Raw genomic sequence first — 24,105 nt, forward strand, 5'->3', positions numbered from 1 at the left:
TTTGAATCCTTAGTTTGCTGGTGCCATTGAATAGCACTTTCCTCCTGCCTTGCAGCCTACTGTGAGCCAGGCCCACCTAGCCAATTGTTGTCAGCAATCATATTTCTGTTAACAGTATTGCAAAAATTGTCAATCATCACTGTTTAGACTGTCAGGAATCAGTTTCCTAGTGTCCTTGAATTGCATCTACCTCCTGCCTGCCATCCTTTTGTGCCAGGCCGTCTTGCCAACTATTTACACCAATCCTAATTTTTTGTCACAGTATAGTTACTAATTAAAATTAAAAAAATCTTGATTGTTGATGATCTTAATCCTCAGTTTACTCGTGCCCTAGAATTGCACTTTTCTACAGCCTTCCAAGCCTGTGTGCCAGGCCTACTTGAAAAATATTTACACCAATCCTATTTGTTGTGACAGTATTCTAATAATTAAAAATTAATTTTTTGGCAATAGTTGCTGTGATTTGAATCCTCAGTTTGCTGGTGCCATTGAATAGCACTTTCCTCCTGCCTTGCAGCCTGCTTTGAGCCAGGCCCACCTAGCCAATTGTTGTCAGCAATCATATTTCTGTTAACAGTATTGCAAAAATTGTCAATCATCACTGTTTAGACTGTCAGTAATCAGTCTCCTAGTGTCCTTGAATTGCATCTACCTCCTGCCTGCCATCCTTTTGTGCCAGGCCGTTTTTCCAACTATTTTCACCAATCCTAATTTTTTGTCACAGTATAGTTACTAATTACAATTAAAAAATCTTTATTGTTGATGATCTTAATCCTCAGTTTGCTCGTGCCCTAGAATAGCACTTTTCTACAGCCTTTCAAGCCTGTGTGCCAGGCCTACTTAAAAAATATTTACACCAATCATATTTGTTGTGACAGTATTCTAATAATTAAAAATTAAAATTTTTGGTAATAGTTGCTGTGATTTGAATCCTCAGTTTGCTGGTGCCATTGAATAGTACTTTCCTCCTGCCTTGCAGCCTGCTGTGAGCCAGGCCCACCTAGCCAATTGTTGTCATCAATCATATTTCTGTTAACAGTATTGCAAAAATTGTCAATCATCGCTGTTTAGACTGTCAGTAATCAGTCTCCTAGTGTCCTTGAATTGCATCTACCTCCTGCCTGCCATCCTTTTGTGCCAGGCCGTCTTGCCAACTATTTACACCAATCCTAATGTTTTGTCACAGTATAGTTACTAATTACAATTAAAAAAAATCTTTATTGTTGATGATCTATGTATATCTATCCTATCTATCACTATCAATCTATCTTCTGTCCGGGATGTTTTGAGACAGCCACTTTGGGAATGTTAGTTGATTTAGACCCATTATGGCTTAAAAGCAGACTCTGCATCAACTATGTAATTTTCCATGGGAGTTTTGCCAGGGATCCCCCTCCAGCATGCAACAGTCCAGGTGTTAGTACCCTTGAAACAACTTTTCCATCACTATTGTGGCCAGAAAGAGTCCTTGTAGGTTTTAAAGTTCGCCTGCCTATTGAATTCAATGGCGGTTCGCGACATCACTACTGTGCACCACACGTGTATTATGCCCAGCAGTGAAGGGGTTATTTAGGGAGCTTGTAGGGTTAATTTTGACTTTAGTGTAGTAGACAAACCAAAGTATTGATCTAGGCCCATTTTGGTATATTTCATGCCACCATTTCACCTCCAAATGAGATCAAATAAAAAAATTGTTAACTGTTTCACAATTTTAGTTTTCTCACTGAAATCATTTACAAACATCCAATCATGGCACAAATGGTTGTAAATGCTTCTCTGGGATCCCCTTGGCATTGCTTTTTGGTAATTAGGAGGCTGCTAAATGCCGCTGCGCACAACACTTGTATTATGCCAAGCAGTGAAGGGGTAAAGTAGGTAGCTTGTAGTGAGCTTGTAGGGTTAATTTTAGCTTTAGTGTAGAGATTAGCCTCCCATCTGACACATCCCACCCCCTGATCCCTCCCTGACCCCCCTTAAAAAGCTATTTTGCCTCCCCCCACCTCACAATTGTCACCGCCATCTTAAGTACTGGCAGAAATTCTGCCAGTACTGAAATAAATGGCATTTTTTTTATTTCTTTTTTTATATTTTGCAGTGATGGATCCCCCCTCAGCCCCCAACCTTCCTGATCCCCCATACAACTATCTAACCCTCCCCCCTCTACCTATCTTCCACCATCTTGGGTACTGACTGCTGTTTGCCAGTACCCATTTTGCCATAATACATGTGTGTTTTTTTCATAAATCATTTTCTGTAGTGTAGATGCCCTCTCTGCATCGACAACTCTGCAACTCTATTTCTGCAGTGCCCCACTTGTGGGGCATGCAGAAATAGCACAATCTCACTATTATGACTGAGATCACATAAGAGAGAAGTTGTAGGACGTTGGTCGTTAAGGGGTTAATAGCTAAATTTGGTTTATTGCGTTGTGGGGGATGGAGGTTTAGGGGTTAATAGGTTTATTATAGTAGTAGCGATGTGGGGGGGGCTGCTGTTTAGGGGTTAATAAGTTCATTATAGTAGTAGCGATGTGGGTGGTGGCGGTTTAGGGTTTAATAGGTTTATTAAGGTGTTAGCGATGCGGGGGGGGGGCAGTTTATGGGTTAATCACTTTATTTAGTGTTGGCGATGTAGGGGGCAGCGGATTAAGGGTATTTTGACTAGGGGTTTAAGTTAGGGTGTTAGGCTTTACATAACTTTCTTTCATGTAATTGGCAAGAGTCCATGAGCTAGTGACGTATGGGATATACAATCCTACCAGGAGGGGCAAAGTTTCCCAAACCTCAAAATGCCTATAAATACACCCCTCACCACACCCACAATTCAGTTTTACAAACTTTGCCTCCTATGGAGGTGGTGAAGTAAGTTTGTGCTAAGATTTCTACGTTTATATGTGCGTCTCAGCTTTTTATAAGCCTGATTCCTCTCAGAGTACAGTGAATGTCAGAGGGATGTGAAGGGAGTATCACCTATTGAATGCAATGGTTTTCCTAATGGGGATCTATTTCATATATTCTCTGTTATCGGTCGTAGAGATTAATCTCCTACCTCCCTTTTCAGATTGACGATATACTCTCATATTCCATTACATCTACTGATAATTGTTTCAGTACTGGTTTGGCTATCTACTATATGTGGATGGGTGTCTTTTGGTAAGTATGTTTCATTTACTTAAGACACTCTCAGCTATGGTTTGGCACTTTATATAAAGTTCTAAATATATGTATTGTACTTATATTTGCCATGATTCAGGTTTCAGTATATTTCCTTTTTTGCAGTCTGTCAGTTTCATATCTGGGAAATGCATTTTTAAGAAAAAAAATATTTCTTACCTGGTGTTTAGTCTTTTTTAAATTGACTCTTTTTTAAAGAAATTGCGGGCTGTATTAGGCTCACGAGGGCGCAAAAATGCCAAAATTTATTGCGTCATTCTTGGCGCAAGATTTTGTTTGGCGTGAAAGTTATGTTGGTTGACACAAATTCGTCATTTCTGGCGTCTTAGTTGGCGCCGAGTCCTTCATGAGATTACTTCATCTATGACGCTAGTGTTTCATCTCCGGACATTTTTGGCGCCTTTTTGCCTCTGGCCTTTTTTCTATGTCAGAGGGCTATGCTGTTTGCATTTTTTCCCATTCCTGAAACTGTCATATAAGGAAATTGATAATTTTGCTTTATATGTTGTTTTTTCTTTTACATTTTGCAAGATGTCTCAATCTGATCCAGTCTCAGAATCTACTGCTGGATCCCTGCTGCCTGATATCGGTTCTACTAAAGCTAAGTGCATTTGTTGTAAACTTGTGGAGGCTATACCTCCAGCTATGGATTGTAATAGTTGTCATGATAAACTTTTACATCCAGATAATGTTTCCATCAGTTGTAGTTCATTACCTGTTGCTTGTCCATCAACATCTAATGCTCAGGATATTCCTGTAAATTTAAGATAATCTATTTCTGATTCCATTCAGAAGGTTTTGTCTGCCATTCTGCCTTCTAATAAACGTAAAAGGTATTTTAAAACTTCTCATAGAGTTGATGAAATTTCAAATGAACGACAACATACTGATTTATCTATCTCTGATGAGGATCTATCTGATTCAGAAGATCCTGCCTCAGATATTGACACTGACAAATCCTCTTATTTATTTAAATTCATTCTTTATTAAAAGAAGTTTTGATTACATTAGATATGGAGGAGACTAGTCCTCTTGATATTAAAACCAGTAAATGTTTAATTCTGTTTATAAGCCTCCTGTGGTTATTCCAGAGGAATTTCCAGTTCCTGATGCTATTTAAGATATGATTTCAAAGGAATAGAATAAGCTGAGTACTTCTTTTATTCCTTCTTCAAGGTTTAAAAAATTGTATCCTTTGCCAACTGATAGATTGGAGTTTTGGGAAAAGATCCCCAAAGTTGATGGGGCTATCTCTACTCTTGCTAAGCATACTACTATTAGTATGGAAGGTAGTACTTCTTTTAAAGATCCTTTAGATAGAAAATGTGAATCTTATCTAAGGAAAGCTTATTTATATTCAGGTCATCTTCTTAGGCCTGCAATTTCTTTGGCTGATGTTGCAGCTGCTTCAACTTTTTGGTTGGAAACTTTAGCGCAACAAGTATAGGATCACAATGTGTCTAGCATTGTTAAATTAATTCAACATGCTAATAATTTCATTTGTGATGCTATTTTTGATATCATCAAAATTGATGTGAGATATATGTCTTTAGCTATTTTAGCTAGAAGAGCTTTATGACATAAATCTTGGAATGCTGATATGACTTCTAAATCAACATTGCTATCTCTTTCTTTCCAAGGTAATACATCATTTGGTTCTCAGTTGGATTCAATAATTTCAACTGTCACTGGGGGGAAGGGAGCTTTTTTGCCTCAGGATAAAAAGTCTAAGGGTAAATTTAAAGCTTCTAACCATTTTCGTTCCTTTCAACTTAATAAAGAACAGAAATCTAATCCTTTCCCTAAGGAATCTGTTTCCAATTGGAAGCCTTCCTCTATCTGGAATAAATCCAAGCCATTTAAGTGATCTAAACCAGCCCCCAAGTCTGCATGAGGGTGTGGCCCTCATTCCAGCTCAGCTGCTTGGGGGCAGATTAAGGTTTTTCAAAGATGTTTGGATCAATTCAGTCCAAAATCATTAGTTTCAGAGTATTGTCTCTCAGGGGTACAGAATAGGTTTCAGAGTAAGACCACCTGTGAGAAGATTTTTTCTCTCACGCATTCCAGTGAACCCAGAGAAAGCCCAGGCTTTCCTGAAGTGTGTTTCAGACCTGGAGTTATCGGGGGTAATCACGCGTTTGTTGTAAATACTTTAGAGTTCTACACCGCATTGTTACTCCAGTCACCTGACGCCGGTGTTTCCAGTTCCCGGCCAGGAAACGGAGGAGTAACTTGCAGTTTTCTTGCTTTTAAAGTTGTTTGTGGTTTAATGGTAGTGGGTAGTCTAACTGTTTTTCAGGGATGTGTATCCCGATTTTAACTAATAATAATTAAACTTACCAGTTTTAATTAATTTCTATTACCAAATAGTGAGTATGAGTGCTATCAAAACCCCATATCTGTCCTATTCTTTTTGTTCCTAATATAGTTATTTAAAGGGGCAGCACCAGAATTTACATTCTTTATCTCACTCAATCCTGTGTAGTGCCAGTTTTAGTTTCCTTTTTCCAATATTCATGTTAATTGATGTGAGAATTACACTCACATTTTTCTTTAAAACTAGAGCACACACTTTTATCAGATATGGCCGTATTTGATTTAGGGGCAGAAATGCTCCAGTGGACTAATGATATTACCAATTTAACAGCAGAATTACAAAACAAAAACACTAATGAGATAAATAAAAATTTGGAGTGGTTTGAATCTTTGAAAGAGCTTAAAAAAATACGAAGGAAACAAATTAAGAAACAATGGAATATTGGAATGTACAATTTTTACAAAGACAACAATGTCATTCCAAGAGGATTACGTTTAAAAATGTTTCCATCTTTCAAAGATTTTAAACCAGAATTTAAACTTAAATGGGAAACTGCACTGACTGAATGCTCACTTAAGCTCATGGGATATCTTACTGAACATGAATTAGATAAATTAACTGAAATCAATGGGAACATTTTGACTTTATGTAATGATTTGAAACAATATGAGTTAAATGAGGATTTTCAAAAATCCTATAAGAAAACCAAAGGTGAGGTAGAAAAATTTGCACGCTTCATATCAGAACGTAAAGAACGTAAAATTGACAGGGATCTGAAAGATTATTCCTCAGAAACTTTCTACTCATGGGGGCAAAAATTGTCAATTCTGACATAAATACCTCAGATAGAGAAAGTGACAGTACTGAGGCGGAAACCTCTGATGGTGAATCTAGACCTAAGACAATATTAAAAAACAAAAATAGGATTAAACCACATAATGTCAATGGTTCTGACATCCCCTTAGGCGTAGAACCAGAAGGGGGCGTAGGTGCAAATCCCAGAACAAGGAGACAAGTGAGATTCAGTCACAAATCCCAGCACAACAAGAAATGAATATTCAAGAACTGAATATTATTAATCTCTCTGACATAATTCTCACTTATGACCAAATATCAGTTCTCAAAAAAGGCCTATCTTTTATACCCACTCCACAATTTAATAAGTTTGAGGCTATTAAAGATTTACACTTATTCACACGCAAGATTCTTTTAAAGAAATATTTCAGTAACTCTGATTCTGAGAGTCTTAATCCTACAGACCAAGCTGCATTAAATGATTTGATTTCATTACTTGAAGAGACTAGTAATTCTGAAAATACAAATGAGAACTCTAGTTGGCAAAATATATTGAAAACCAAGTCCAAATTTGTACCCCCAAATAGTACATCACATAGTGCACTAACATTCTTGAATTTGGTATGCCAGGATATTTTGAGTATTCAAGGCAACATTGAAACCTCTAGCTTAAATTTAAGCAAAGAAGAAATGATAGCACTTAAGCAATTATCTGATTTAAAACATGTTCAGATAAAATGTAGTGATAAGGGGGGAAATATTGTTATTTGGCCTGACATTATGTATAGAGAGGAAGCTCTACGCCAACTAAATAACCCTCTCAATTATAGAATTCTTCTCTGTAATCCTATGGATATGTTTTGTAACAGTTATAATAAACTTATCAAATCAGCTTTAGCCAATGGTACTATACATCGAAAAGAATTTAACTTTCTTGAGATTACACAACCCAAAATAGCAACACTCTATTTACTGCCAAAAATTCATAAGGATACCACCAAACCACCAGGGAGACCCATAGTCTCAGGAATTGGTTCCTTAACTGAGAAGGCTAGTAAATATATTGATGCCCGTTTGAGATACATTGTGGAATCCCTACCATCTCACACTAGGGACACAATGCATCTTCTAAACAAAATGAATGATCTCCAAATTGATACTGATGCTCTGTTGGTAACCTGTGATGTGGAATCACTCTACACCAGTATTAAGACAGAGTGGGGGTGTAAAGCAACCGCATACTATTTAAATAAGAATACCAACATGACTCAAGAGGGAATATGTTGAGGTTTATACTCACTCATAATTTCTTTACATTTGATGACAAATACTTTTTGCAAACCTGTGGTACAGCGATGGGCACAGCATGTGCCCCGACATACGCAAATATATATTTGGGCTGGTGGGAGGAGACAGTGGTGTTTAATGAAAATCTAAATCACCTTACCCAATATGTCTCCCACTGGTCCAGATATATAGATGATATCTTTTTCATATGGAAGGGACCACCAGACCTCTTGACAGAATTCATTACGGTTCTAAACGATAACCCCTTTGGGCTCTACCTCACATCTACTATAGAAAAAACAAAAGTAGAATTTTTGGACCTGTATATCCATAAAAATGATAACTCAATAGAAACATCGGCATACAGGAAACCAACTTCTACGAATAATATTCTATATGCTAATAGTTATCATCATCCAGCAACTATTAGAGGTCTCCCAATGGGGGAATACATACGTTTGAGACGAAATTGTAGTACTGTGGAGAATTTTAAGATCGCAGCAAGGGATCTGAGACATAGATTGCTAGAGCGTGGGTACTCTAGAAAGTTATTGGCCAAGGCTTACAATCGGACATTACTGAAAGATAGAAGAGAACTTCTAACTCCAAAATCTAAAGAATCTAATACCCCTCTTAGGTTTATTACCACATTCTCGCCACAAAGTAACAATATTACCAGCATTTTACGCAAACTTTGGCATGTCCTTACCCAGGACCCACTATTAAAGCCATTGCTACCAGATAGACCGTTGGTTACGTATAGGAGAGCGAGCAATATCAAGGACAGATTAATAACTAGTCACTATGATAGGAACGCTAAGAAAACTCCTATATACAAGGGATCTATAGGATGTGGACACTGTAAAGTGTGCCAGCATATGGTTAAGAAACAGAATATAGTGGACAGATTTAATAATACATGGACCATTAAAGAACACATTAATTGTCAAACCACAAACGTAATTTACTGCTTATCTTGCAGTTGCAATTTATATTACGTTGGTATGATGACTCGTAATTTGGGTAAACGTATTACTGAGCATCTAAGTAACATAAGGACAGCCCACAAAGATGTTGAGGATAAAAAACCAATAACAAGTGTAGCCAAGCACTTCCTACAATGTCATAGTGGGAAAACCAATGCTTTGAAATGCTGGGGATTAGAGAAGCTCAAACCAGGAATAAGGGGGGGTGATATGGAACAAAGACTGCTAAGGATGGAAACTAAATGGGTTTTCCACCTTAATACAGTTATACCTAATTGTATGAATGAGTACAATAATTACTGGGTATATATTTAAGTATCGAATTTATTCACTCGTTACAATCTTATATGTGTCTGTATATCAATCCTCATTTTTCAGGAACTAGCGATAGTGACCTACAAAATAAAAAAATTTTGGTGACAAGATAGATCTTATATATGTTAGATTGCTGCTTAAGTGTAACTAAGCCTACCGATATGCATTATAATAAGTCAAAGGATGCATGTATTACAGGGTTTACTTGATCAGAATCCCTTTAATGATCTATGACTTGTATGCATTAATTTAGGCTTTTAAAAGCTATCTAGGAAGATACCAGAATAATGATTTTAAATTTGAGGATATGACACATTGACGTTATCGGAGTTAGTTGGAAGCCTTTGAGTGTGGTAAAAATATAACCATACTTTTATTAATATAAACTTGGGATAGTGACTGTCATTGGGCGAGTTACCCGTGTTGACAACCCTGATTTATTAATAAATTTTGAAAGTATGGAAGAGTATGTATTATACTTACGTATATATATCATCTTATAATACATAAATACTCTCCCACTCATTTTTCAGCCAGATGTAAAGTGTATAGTGAGTGAAGCCCGGCAAGGGATTTAAAGACTATGTCGTGCACTAAATACTGTCTGCCAAAGAGTTGCTTCCCTTTATGAAATACTCCATACATGCTAACAGTCAATTGATTGGGGATTTTTTGTTTCATTACCTTTCGTCTATAACATTCCAATATCTTGGAGGTCTGTATGTTTACTGTTTTAATTGCAGTTTGCATCTTTGAACCCCTTTATTATTGGTTTTGTTTGACAGCGTAACATTACCCAATTGTATTTGAGAGAAGAACCGTGCCTTCACAAATTACCCAGTAATATGTAAACCAATCATTGCATATGCTACTTTATCAGTATTCACCGTAAAACCAATCCTGGGATTCCTATCATATGAGTAGATGGAGATGATTCGCCCGTTAATACAAAGTGAGGCGTTGTCTTCTTGTTCCCACCGGATTGGCTAACGGCTCGAATATGCACCAAATAAATAGCTGCGCAATGCCAGAGCCTCGGCTTATTCAATTCTGAACCCTAAAAAACATTGACAAAGGCTCCTGAAGCTGAAACGCGTTTGTTGTAAATACTTTAGAGTTCTACACCGCATTGTTACTCCAGTCACCTGACGCCGGTGTTTCCAGTTCCCGGCCAGGAAACGGAGGAGTAACTTGCGGTTTTCTTGCTTTTAAAGTTGTTTGTGGTTTAATGGTAGTGGGTAGTCTAACTGTTTTTCAGGGATGTGTATCCCGATTTTAACTAATAATAATTAAACTTACCAGTTTTAATTAATTTCTATTACCAAATAGTGAGTATGAGTGCTATCAAAACCCCTTATCTGTTCCTAATATAGTTATTTAAAGGGGCAGCACCAGAATTTACATTCTTTATCTCACTCAATCCTGTGTAGTGCCAGTTTTTGTTTCCTTTTTCCAATATTGGATAAAGGTTTGTCTGCAAGTTCATTGAAAGGGCAAATCTCTGCTCTTTCTGTTTTATTTCACAAAAAGATTGCAAAACTTCCTGATATTCATTGTTTTGTGCGCATCTTTACATTCTTTGGATGTGGTGAGAGCTCTGAAATATTATGTTGAAGCTACTAAAGATTTCAGTTAGACTTCTAGTCTATTTGTTATCTTTTCTGGTTCCAGGAAAGGTCAGAAGGATTCTGCCGTTTCTTTGGCATCATGGTGAAAGCTTTTGGTTCATCAAGCTGATTTGGAGTTGGGTAAAACCCCACCTCAGAGAATTACAGCTCATTCTACTAGATCAGTTTCCACCTCTTGGGCTTTTAAGAATGAAGCTTCAGTTGATCAGATTTGCAAAGCAGCAACTTGGTTATCTTTGCATACTTTTACTAAATTCTACCATTTTGATGTATTTGCTTCTTCAGAAGCAGTTTTTGGTAGAAAAATTCTTCAGGCAACTGTTTCAGTTTGATTCTTCTGCTTAAATTTAAGTTTTTTCTTTTCAATTATGAGACTTAACTTATGATTTGGGTTGTGGATTATTATTTTTCAGCAAAATTGGCTGTTTTTATTTTTTATCCTTGTAGTGACTCTTGCGTGGAGTTCCACATCTTGGGTATTGCTATCCCATACGTCACTAGCTCATGGACTCTTTCCAATTACATAAAAGAAAACATAATTTATGTAAGAACTTAGCTGATAAATTCATTTCTTTCATATTGGCAAGAGTCCATGAGGCCCACCCTTTTTTATGCTGGTTATCATTTTTTTGTATAAAGCACAATTATTTCCAAATTCCTTTGTTGATGCTTTTTACTCCTTTCTTTATCACCCCACTACTTGGCTATTCGTTAAACTGAATTGTGGGTGTGGTGAGGGGTGTATTTATAGGCATTTTGAGGTTTGGGAAACTTTGCCCCTCATGGTAGGATTGTATATCCCTTATGTCACTAGCTCATGGACTCTTGCCAATATGAAAGAAATGAATTTATCAGGTAAGTTCTTACATAAATTATGTTTTTCCCCATATATATCAATGGGGATTGCGTTATGACGATCGCAATTCCACGATTGCAAGTGTTAGTTTTTTCTCTCCATTGATGTCTATGGGGAAAACGTGCATGAGCACGTCAAGTCAGGCCTTAGGTTTTGTGTGGTATCGAGCTTAACGCACCATACCGCTCAACAAAAGAAGTTTTTTATATATCAGATCATGTCTGTCAGCACCTTGTTAAATAGGCCCCATTGTCTTTTTTTGTTAAAGAAATAGAAATAGTTCATAAAAACCTTGGAAACATCTACTTACGCCATGTTTGCAGTCAGAAACTATGCTTTTGTTCTTTCTTAGAGGTGAATGGGCTCAATTATATGAGACCAGGTAGTCATTTTACATTAAACTTTGACATTTGTCTGGCTCCTTAATTATTTCCCTTTTTTCTCAGCAATGTGCAAAATGTTTTCTTTTCTTTTTTATTTACAGATTGCATCACTTGTCAAACTCTTTGTATTAAAAAAAGAGGAACTTTTACCATAGACTTATGAGAGGTTTTCTCAATGCTTCACACATATATATTTTTTTAATTTTCTTTTAAACTGATCTGTGTATCACTTACCACCGGTTGTATCAACATTATATTTTTGACTTTTGTTTTACATGGCTTTCTCTGTCAATAATGTCATCTTACTAATTAAAAATAACATACAAACAATTGATCTAATATTAGTTTTTACTTAAACAATGGCTCCTCTAGAGTGAATATGTAATAGGTAGTTAGGCAGTAAAATTGATGGAAAGATAGACAGATAGGTAGATAGAGCCAGAGACACACATGGGAGGATAAATAAATAGATAGATGAATAGATAAATAAATAGATAGATCTGTCTTTGCAGGGCTTCGCTGTTTAGTGATCTCTTGAGAAGCCACTTCAGCATGCATATCTTCTCCTCTTTGCTGTGTCTAATAAGGGTAAGATGTGAATAAGCTATGGCTATGTAACATGCAGTCAGGACAGGCAAACTACAGCATTAAATATCTGTATGAGTTCAGCGTACGGATGTAAAAGTAAGTGATTTGTTATCTCACCTGTTGCATTAGTGATCTCGCCTTCAGAACACAGAACACAGTCATAGCAACAGCTGGGCTCACCCTCACGAGTAGATTTTCTATAGCCCGAGTGACAGGTATCACTGCACGTGGAGCGAGGGAACTGTACAGAGGAAAAGGGGGGAATTATTTTTACCTGAGAAAAGGGTTATCACAGGTTTAAAAATTAGTAAAACCATTTTTCATAAGGATATAGGTTTTTTGGGGAATAAAAGAGATTTAGTAACCTAAAAAAACAAGTTGGCTGGATTAGAGTGTAGCTTATTTCTACTTAAAGGTACAGTATATTCATATAAATGTAAAATAAAGTTCACATATAAAGAAGTCTGTACCACTGAAGGGATATAGACTAGAAGAATGCACTTGGGTAGCACTTCTGTACCCCTAAAAAATATAATAAAGATAATGTGAATAGGACTGGTTTCAATACCATCCAGAGCCAAGGGGTTGATTTAGAAATTAAAACATAACTTGTATTAAAGGGCCACTAAACCCAAAATCTTTCTTTCATGATTCAGATAGAGAATAGAAATTTAAACAACATTACAATTTATTTCCATTATTTATTTTGCTTCATTTTTTAAATATCCTTAGTTGAAGAAAAAGCAATGCATATGGTGAGCCAATCACATGAGGCTTCTATGTGCAGCAACCAATCAGCAGCTAGTGAGCATATCTAGATATGCTTTTCATCAAAGAATATCAAGAGAATAAAACAAATTAGATAATATAAGTAAATTAGAAAGATGTTTAAAATTGCATTCTCTTTCTAAATCATAAAAGAAAAAATGTGGGTGGAATGTCCCTTTAAGGTTACTGTAGATTAAAATAAGTGTGTGAATGTGTGCAATTTAAAAACACATAAAAACTTGACCAATATTTAGAATGGCTATTGGTATATAGAGGTGGCTTGTTGTGAATTACCTAAGCAATTTCGTACCAGTGCAATGGACAGGAATTAGGTACTTGTGAACCTATTATATTGATGGTAAAATCAAATATATTGGGATTGCACACCGTTGAAGAGATCAATATATCCACAATGCAATTAAATGTTAAATGTCGAGTTAATATGCCATTTTAAAAAAGAACTAAACAGGGTATTTAGACGATACCCATCCCTAACATGTTTCACCAATAGCATTTCGGCTTTTTCTTTGAAAAAGAGCCCACAAGACCCAGCTGTGATACTCGGTGTACAGCCGATAAGCACACAATATAACCCTGAGTTGGTTTCACTTAGGCATTTAATACAGTAAACGATACACTCTTGGTAACTAGATTAAGATCCCTGAAATTTAACTATTAATTTAGCTCCAGTATTACGTTCCAATATTTGATATAATGGACTACAGGTCACAGAATATATACAATGCGTAGATATACACGCAAATTAATAAGAGAATTATATCTCAAATAATATTCTACTGATGATATTATAATTATATTATACTCTCTGGCTCAAGTTGATATAACGTCAATAACCAGCATATAGTGGTGAAAATTGAATATCGCCATTGAGAATAATAGAAATACTCATCTCCAGATAATAACAGAATATTCTCTGTTAATGTACACCAAACACTACCTTACAGCACAGATGCAATAATCCACTAAATTATATGTTGAAATCATAATATAATTTTGTTCTATGTGTATGTTGAGTTATTTAAAATCTACTAATTGCAGTATCTGAGTAATTAACCTGTTTAAGGAAACCAAAATTAAAATATAAAAAATAAAAAAAATATATACCATACTCTTTATAGTGGCATAAGTTTACAGACTGAATTTTACAATTATTTGAGACCTAAACATTCTATTCTGGGAAGTAAAATATCAATACAAATATATCATTTTTCTTTCTGGATATTATAAACACAAGGGACTTAAGACCAGATCTCAGATATAAGAGATAATACACCAACTGAGTATCCACTAATAGTTATACCTAAATCCCAGGAAATTAGATCAAGGGATATTACCCAATGGGGCCTAGTTATCAAGCCATCAACCTCAAATACGCTGGAATTCCGCATCGTATTTGTGGCGAGGCTGATTCGCCTTAGTTATCAAAGGCTCGAGACCGGCAAAAGTAGAATTTTGTGACGTAAGCATCGATCCGCCTGACTCAGTCCGACACAGATCGATTCTTACGTCACTCCAGATGTTCCGCACACAAGTGCGGCACATTCTCACTACTTTTGCTACCTATCAAAAAACTAGCAGGTAAACTCGGCACTTTTACGGCCCAGCGTACCTGGTTTTCAATCCGCCACCCCTGGAGGCGGCGGATCCCATAGGAATCAATGGGAGTCTGACCATAGCGAAAGTACAAGTTCGCTGCTGACAGACATCCCATTGATTTCTATGGGAGCTGTCTGCACCTAACACCCTAACATGTTCCCTGAGTCTAAACACCACTAATCTGACCCCCCCTACACCGCCGCAACTAAATAAAGTTATTACCCCCTAAACCGCCGCTCCCGGAGCCCACCGCAAGCTACTCTATACATATTAACCCCTAAACCGCCGCTCCCGGAGCCCACCGCAACTATAATAAATGTATTAACCCCTAAACCGCCGCTCCCTGAACCCGCCGCAACCTATATTAAATGTATTAACCCCTATCCTGCCCCCCCCTACACCGTCGCCACCTATAATAAATTTATTAACCCCTAATCTGCCCCCCCTACACCGTCGCCACCTATAATAAATTTATTAACCCCTATCCTGCCCCCCACTACGCCGCCGCCACTGTAATAAAATTATTAACCCCTAAACCTAAGTCTAACCCTAACCCTAACTTAAATATTAATTAAATAAATCTAAATAAATTAACTCTTATTAACTAAATGAATCCTATTTAAAACTAAATACTTACCTTTAAAATAAACCCTAATATAGCTACAATATAAATAATAATTATATTCTAGCTATCTTAGGATTTATATTTATTTTACAGGTAACTTTGTATTTATTTTAGCTAGTTAGAATAGTTATTAAATAGTTATTAACTATTTAATAACTACCTAGCTAAAAGAAATACAAAATTACCTGTAAAATAAATCCTAACCTAAGTTACAATTAAACCTAATACTACACTATCATTAAATTAACTAAATAAACTACCTACAAATAACTACAATTAAATACAATTACATAAACTAACTAAAGTACAAAAAATAAAAAAAATTAAGTTACAAACATGTTAAAAATATTACAACAATTTTAAGCTACTTACACCTAATCTAAGCCCCCTAATAAAATAACAAACCCCCCAAAATAAAAAAAATCCCTACCCTATTCTAAATTAAATAAATTTCAAAGCTCTTTTACCTTACCAGCCCTTAAAAGGGCCATTTGTGGGGGCATGCCCCAAAAAGTTCAGCTCTTTTGCCTGTAAAAGAAAAATACAACCCCCCCCAACATTAAAACCCACCACCCACATACCCCTAATCTAACCCAAACCCCCCTTACAAAAACCTAACACTAATCCCCTGAAGATCATCCTACCTTGAGTCGTCTTCACTCAGCCGAGCCACCAATGGAACTGAAGAGGACATCGGGAGCGGAAGAAGTTAATCCTCCAAGCGGCGCTGAAGAAATCTTCCATCCGATGAAGTCATCATCCAGGCGGCGCTGAAGAAGTCTTCGATCCGGCCGATGTCATCTTCAAAGAGGCGCTGAAGAGGTCTTCTATCTGGGCGAAGTCATCTTCCAAGCCGGGTCTTGAATCTTCCTTCCGCCGATGCGGAACCACCTTCTTCACCGACGGACTACGACGAATGACGGCTCCTTTAAGGGACGTCATCCAAGATGGCGTCCCCTCAATTCCGATTGGCTGATAGGATTCTATCAGCCAATCGGAATTAAGGTAGGAAAAATCTGATTGGCTGATGGAATCAGCCAATCAGATTGAGCTCGCATTCTATTGGCTGTTCCGATCAGCCAATAGAATGCAAGCTCAATCTGATTGGCTGATTGGATCAGCCAATCGGATTGAACTTGAATCTGATTGGCTGATTCCATCAGCCAATCAGATTTTCCTACCTTAATTCCGATTGGCTGATAGAATCCTATCAGCCAATCGGAATTGAGGGGACGCCATCTTGGATGACGTCCCTTAAAGGAGCCGTCATTCGTCGTAGTCCGTCGGTGAAGAAGGTGGTTCCGCGTCGGCGGAAGGAAGATTCAAGACCCGGCTTGGAAGATGACTTCGCCCGGATAGAAGACCTCTTCAGCGCCTCTTTGAAGATGACATCGGCCGGATCGAAGACTTCTTCAGCGCCGCCTGGATGATGACTTCATCGGATGGAAGATTTCTTCAGCGCCGCTTGGAGGATTAACTTCTTCCGCTCCGGATGTCCTCTTCAGTTCCATCGGTGGCTCGGCTGAGTGAAGACGACTCAAGGTAGGATGATCTTCAGGGGATTAGTGTTAGGTTTTTGTAAGGGGGGTTTGGGTTAGATTAGGGGTATGTGGGTGGTGGGTTTTAATGTTGGGGGGGGGGGGTTGTATTTTTCTTTTACAGGCAAAAGAGCTGAACTTTTTGGGGCATGCCCCCACAAATGGCCCTTTTAAGGGCTGGTAAGGTAAAAGAGCTTTGAAATTTATTTAATTTAGAATAGGGTAGGGATTTTTTTTATTTTGGGGGGGTTTGTTATTTTATTAGGGGGCTTAGATTAGGTGTAAGTAGCTTAAAATTGTTGTAATATTTTTAACATGTTTGTAACTTAATTTTTTATTTTTGTAACAGCTTTTTTTATTTTTTGTACTTTAGTTAGTTTATGTAATTGTATTTAATTGTAGTTATTTGTAGGTAGTTTATTTAGTTAATTTAATGATAGTGTAGTATTAGGTTTAATTGTAACTTAAGTTAGGATTTATTTTACAGGTAATTTTGTATTTCTTTTAGCTAGGTAGTTATTAAATAGTTAATAACTATTTAATAACTATTCTAACTAGCTAAAATAAATACAAAGTTACCTGTAAAATAAATATAAATCCTAAGATAGCTATAATATAATTATTAATTACATTGTAGCTATCTTAGGGTTTATTTTACAGGTAAGTATTTATTTTTAAATAGGAATAATTTATTAAAGTATAGTGTAGTGTTAGGTGTAATTGTAACTTAGGTTAGGATTTATTTCACAGGTACATTTCTCTTTATTTTAGCTAGGTAAGCTATTAAATAGTTAATAACTATTTAATAGTTATTGTACCTGGTTAAAATAAATTGAAAGGTACCTGTAAAATAAAAATAAATCCTAAGATAGCTAGAATATAATTATTATTTATATTGTAGCTATATTAGGGTTTATTTTAAAGGTAAGTATTTAGTTTTAAATAGGATTCATTTAGTTAATAAGAGTTAATTTATTTAGATTTATTTAATTAATATTTAAGTTAGGGGGGCGTTAGGGTTAGGGTTAGACTTAGGTTTAGGGGTTAATAATTTTATTACAGTGGCGGCGGCGTAGTGGGGGGCAGGATAGGGGTTAATAAATTTATTATAGGTGGCGACGGTGTAGGGGGGGCAGATTAGGGGTTAATAAATTTATTATAGGTGGCGACGGTGTAGGGGGGGGCAGGATAGGGTTAATAGGTTTAATATAGGTTGCGGCGGGTTCATGGAGCGGCGGTTTAGGGGTTAAACTATTTATTTAGTTGCGGAGAGGTGCGGGATCAGCAGGATAGGGGTTAATAATTTTATAATAGAGGGCGACGGTATAGGGGGGGCAGGATAGGGGTTACTAGGTATAATGTAGGTGGCAGCGGTGTCCAGGAGCGGCGGTTTAGGGGTTAATACATTTATAAGACTTGCGGCAGGGTCTAGGAGCGGCGGTTTAGGGGTTAATACATTTATAAGACTTGCGGCAGGGTCTTGGAGCGGCGGTTTAGGGGTTAATACATTTATAAGACTTGCGGCAGGGTCTAGGAGCGGCGGTTTAGGGGTTAATACATTTATAAGACTTGCGGCAGGGTCTAGGAGCAGCGGTTTAGGGGTTAGTAACTTTATTTAGTTGCGGGGGGGCTCCGGGGGCGCCGGTATAGGGGGTAGAACAGTGCAGTTTAGTGTGAGTGCTTAGTGACAGGCTAGCAATAAAGCTGGGAAAAAGCCGAAGGGCAGCGAGATCGGATGAGTGATAAACTGTCACAGTCCGCTGCCTCATCGCCCTGTGGCTTTTTGACAGCTTTATTTGATAACTTAGGCGTATTTTTTCAGGTCCGCGGCAGTGAAGGTAGGCGAGCTTAGGCGGACGTATTGGGCCGGCGAAGCCAGAAAAGTAGACGGCTTGATAACTACCCCCCAATATCTTTATAGAAGAAATATTCTCTAGAGAAATCATATGCCATAATAATATCCTTTTATTCTTTTTTCGGTATCCCCATTCTAGTCAAATTCCTGATTATAAGGATACTAATAGCTAACGTTTTGTAATTCCTGCGTACACACATACACATGTAATTGATTATTTTCCGGGAAAAGATCACAATTGCATTGTGGATATATTGATCTCTTCAACGGTGTGCAATCCCAATATATTTGATTTTACCATCAATATAATAGGTTCACAAGTACCTAATTCCTGTCCATTGCACTGGTACGAAATTGCTTAGGTAATTCACAACAAGCCACCTCTATATACCAATAGCCATTCTAAATATTGGTCAAGTTTTTATGTGTTTTTAAATTGCACACATTCACACACTTATTTTAATCTACAGTAACCTTAAAGGGACATTCCACCCACATTTTTTCTTTTATGATTTAGAAAGAGAATGCAATTTTAAACATCTTTCTAATTTACTTATATTATCTAATTTGTTTTATTCTCTTGATATTCTTTGATGAAAAGCATATCTAGATATGCTCACTAGCTGCTGATTGGTTGCTGCACATAGAAGCCTCATGTGATTGGCTCACCATATGCATTGCTTTTTCTTCAACTAAGGATATTTAAAAAATGAAGCAAAATAAATAATGGAAATAAATTGTAATGTTGTTTAAATTTCTATTCTCTATCTGAATCATGAAAGAAAGATTTTGGGTTTAGTGGCCCTTTAATACAAGTTATGTTTTAATTTCTAAATCAACCCCTTGGCTCTGGATGGTATTGAAACCAGTCCTATTCACATTATCTTTATTATATTTTTTAGGGGTACAGAAGTGCTACCCAAGTGCATTCTTCTAGTCTATATCCCTTCAGTGGTACAGACTTCTTTTGCAACAGTTGTTTCTTTGCACAAGCACTCTAGCCCATATGATACACATATATTTATATAAATAACAATATATATATATCTATATACAGCTCATCTGGAATTTACCAATCCAATTTCAGTATATAGAATTGATTTGTGAATGCTCTAGCATATGAAGCGGAAGACAAACAGATTAACCTTCAAATGCTAATTATTTTAATATCTGTATCTATATATACTGATAACTGTACCTTTGTGAACTTTTGGTTCCACTGGAATGCTGTTGTATTGATAAACAACTGATCTTTCTCTGGTGCAGAAGCATTGAAGTTTCCAATCACGGTGTGACCATCAGGGAATATCCAGTTGACAATTTCATAATACCCTGGGCGGCTCCCGACCTCATCAAAATAGATTGTATCAGAGAGAAGTGAGAAGTGAACGTTCTGCAGATAATGACGCAACTGAAAAATATTTATCAAAAGAAGAACATTTTTAAGTAATCTGTGTTCTTAAAGGGACATGCAAGTCAACATTAGACTAGGTCACTTGCTGCAATTGAAAGCTCCAAAGAACAATATTATCTCATATTTGCCTCATATATTTCTCACAAACAGAGGTCAAGAGTTTTCAAACATGAAAGTGTCATGCACCACTAATAGACATTCAGGGGTAATTGATTTGTAATAAATAATAAAGTTGTATAACATAGGTGGGGGAAGGCCTTGTGTTGTACAGCTCCCCATCAATGTTTGCTGCCAACTAAAGTAGAGCGCACAGGGGGCACACAGAATAAAGGTGCTGTTGCCTTATTCTGTGTGCCCCCTGTGTGCTCTATTTGATGTCTATACTAGGACCCTAGGAAGGGGAGTCCTTCAGGTGTTGCACCAAGATTTTCTTCTACTTATTATACTGGACATTACCGTGTGTGCTGGTCCTATTGTGTTTCTATAAGTGCTGCCAACTAAAGGCTTTTTGCTCCATCAATGAAGAAAAAAGTGTTAGAAAAAAACTATATCGCTATAACGCAATCCCATTGATGTCTATGGGGAAAAAAGTTACGTTAACCCCCCTAACATAAGCCCCCTAATCGAAATACCCCTAATCTAACATCCCCCGACATTGCAGGACACTAAATAAAGTGATTAACCCCTAAACCCGCAACCCCCACATCGCTAACACCTAAACCCCCCTAAACCGCTGGCCCTCCACTTTGCCAACACTTAGTAAAGTATTAACCCCTAAATCACTGACCCCGCATCACAAAGACTATAATAAACCTATTAACCCCTAAACCGCTGGCCCCCATCATCGCAAATCACTAAATAAACTATTAACCCCTACAACTAACTATCCCCTATACTTTAAATTAAATTTACCATATAACTATCTTGAAATAAATAAAACTTACCTGTGAAATAAAAAAAAACTGTTTCGTGGCCCCCTCCGCTCCGCACATTTTTGTTTTTCAAAATCCATAACTACTGGTCTCAGATTGCAAGAATGGATCATAGCGGTATAGACTATAACGCTAGCGTTATAGCCTAACCGAACAACTTGTAATACGGTGCATTGAAAATCCCGCACTCAAAAGTGATATTTTTTGAGTGCAGATTGGACAGTTGCGTAAAGGCTAAAATACTTGTATTATAGCCATATGGCCGTGACTTGTAATACGGGAGGACCTGCATATTCCGTGCACAATGGCCAATTTTTCAGCGGTATATGCGTACCGCACGCGTACCGCAACACTTGTAATCTTGCAAATTGAAAGTTTTTCTCTTTTTAATTTCATTTGTATTTGCAATATTTAGTGCTGACCCAGGTTAAGTTCTTAATTTATTTTTCAGTATGTACTTACTGTACATATAAAAACTAAAATAATCAAGCACATAACTCCAACTAGACCTATTCCTAGGCAGCACTAAATATTACATATATAAATAAATAGTAACAATAATTTAACCCCTTAGTGACCAGAGCACTTTTCCATTTTCTGTCCGTTTGGGACCAAGGCTATTTTTACATTTTTGCGGTGTTTGTTGTTTAGCTGTAATTTTCCTCTTGCTCATTTACTGTACCAACACATATTATATTACCGTTTTTTCTCGCCATTAAAAGGGACTTTCAAAGATACCATTATTTTCATCATATCTTATAATTTATTTATAAAAAAATTATAAAATATGAGAAAAAAGTGGAAAAAACAACACTTTTTCTAACTTTGACCCCCACAAAATCGGTTACACATCTACAACCACCAAAAAACACACCATGCTAAATATTTTCTAAATTTTGTCCTGAGTTTAGAAATACCCAATATTTACATGTTCTTTGCTTTTTGTGCAAGTTATAGGGCAATAAGTACAAGTAGCACTTTGCTATTTCCAAACCATTTTATTCAAGATTAGCGCTAGTTACATTGGGACATGATATCTTTCAGGAATCCCTGAATATCCCTTGACATGTATATATTTTTTTTTAGAAGACATCCAATGTATGATTGATCTAGGCAATTTTGGTATATTTCATGCCACCTTTCACGCCAAATGCGATCAAATACAAAAAAACGTTCACCTTTTTCACAAACTTTCGGTTTCTCACTGAAATTATTTACAAACAGCTTGTGCAATTATGGCATAAATGGTTGTAAAATTTTCTCTGGGATCCCCTTTGTTCAAAAATAGCAGACATATATGGCTTTGGCATTGCTTTTTGTTAATTAGAAGGCCGCTAAATGCCGCTGCGCACCACACGTGTATTATGCCCAGCAGTGCAGGGGTTAATTAGGGAGCTTGTAGGGAGCTTGTAGGGTTAATTTAGCTTTAGTCTAGTGTAGCAGACAACCCAAAGTATTGATCTAGGCCCATTTTGGTATATTTTCATGCCACCATTTCACCGCCAAATGCGATCAAATAAAAAAAAAAGTTCCCTTTTTCACAAACTTTTTGTTTCTCACACTGAAATTATTTACAAACAGCTTGTGCAATTATGGCATAAATGGTTGTAAATTTTTCTCTGTGATCCCCTTTGTTCAAAAATAGCAGACACATATGGCTTTGGCGTTGCTTTTTGGTACTTAGGCCGCTAAATGCGCATCACACACGTATTATGGCTAGCAGTGAAGGGGTTAATTAGGTAGCTTGTAGGGAGCTTGCAGGGTTAATTTTAGCTTTAGTGTAGAGCTTAGCCTCCCACCTGAAACATCAGACCCCCTGATCCCTCCCAAACAGCTCTCTTCCTCCCCCACCCCACAATTGTCCCCGCCATCTTAAGTACTGGCAGAAACTCTGCCAGTACTAAAATAAAAGCTATATTTGGGCTTTTTTTTTAAAAAAAGAAAAGGCATATTTACATATGCTGCTCTGTAGGACCCCCCTTTAGCCCCCAACCTGACTGATCCCCCACCAAACAGCTCTCTAACTCTCCCCTCTGTCTTAATGGCCGCCATCTTGGGTACTGGCAGCTGTCTGCCAGTACCCAGTTTAAAATAAAATTGCTTATATTTTTTCATTTTTTTCCCCTTTTCTGTAGTGTAGCTCCTGCCCCCACCAAAGACCAACCCCCCACCCCCCTCCAAGAAACATTCGATTTATAATTTTTTAAATTAAAATACCCTTTTCTCAAACTTTTCACACTTTGATTTTCTGTTAGTGTAGCGTTCCCACCCGCTCCCGCCCCGTGCACGCGCCCCGCCCGCCACCCCCCGTGCACGCGGCGCGCGCCCGTGTGCGCCCCCATCATGCCCTGCCCCTGATCCCGCCCCCTCTACATTACCCGGCCCATCGATGGCCGCCCACCCGCCTCCCCAAGTCGGCTCCCACCCACCAACGATACCGGCCATCGATGTCCGGTGCAGAGAGGGCCACGGAGTGGCTCTCTCTGCCATCGGATGGCCATCTAGAGTTATTGCAGGATGCCTCCATATCGAGGCATCACTGCAATAACCGGGAAAGCAGCTGGAAGCGAGCAGGATCGCTTCCAGCTGCTTTCCCACACCGAGGACGTGCAGGGTACGTCCTCAGGCGTTAACTGCCTTTTTTTTGAGGACGTACCCTGCACGACCTCGGGTCGTTAAGGGGTTAAATAAAACGTGGCAATTTAAATATCCTTAAATCTTTTGGCCTTGAGGCCAAGCTGTGTAGACACAGCAAGCAGAAGAAATTACACTCCCAGTGGGTTATAGAAGAGATAAGGTATGAAACATTATTTTTCTATTGTTCTATCCAAGTAGTGGTGATTGGTATATAGAGTGATATGATATTAAAGGGACACTGAACCCACATTTTTTTCTTTTGTGATTCAGATAGAGCATGGAATTTGAATCAACTTTCTAATTTTACTCCTATTATCAAATTTTAGTCATTCTCTTGGTATCTTTATTTGAAATGCAAGAATGTAAGTTTAGATGCCGGCCCATTTTTGGT

The 24,105-nt window shown here is 37.5% G+C and overlaps 1 protein-coding gene across 1 annotated transcript in view; it reads right to left on the reverse strand.

The window, feature by feature from the left end:
• The window catches only part of LOC128655832 (vomeronasal type-2 receptor 26-like), a 58,182-nt gene extending 36,847 nt beyond the window's left edge, over positions 1-21,335 (reverse strand). The window contains exons 1-3 of the mRNA XM_053709390.1: positions 21,321-21,335; positions 19,930-20,142; positions 12,446-12,569 (exon numbers count right to left, since the gene is read on the reverse strand). Coding sequence (XP_053565365.1) covers positions 12,446-12,569; positions 19,930-20,142; positions 21,321-21,335 — 352 coding nt within the window. The remainder of the gene's footprint in view (positions 1-12,445; positions 12,570-19,929; positions 20,143-21,320) is intronic.
• Positions 21,336-24,105: the final 2,770 nt, after the last annotated feature.

Source organism: Bombina bombina, chromosome 4 (assembly GCF_027579735.1).
Source record: "Bombina bombina isolate aBomBom1 chromosome 4, aBomBom1.pri, whole genome shotgun sequence".
NCBI classification, from domain to species: domain Eukaryota; kingdom Metazoa; phylum Chordata; class Amphibia; order Anura; family Bombinatoridae; genus Bombina; species Bombina bombina.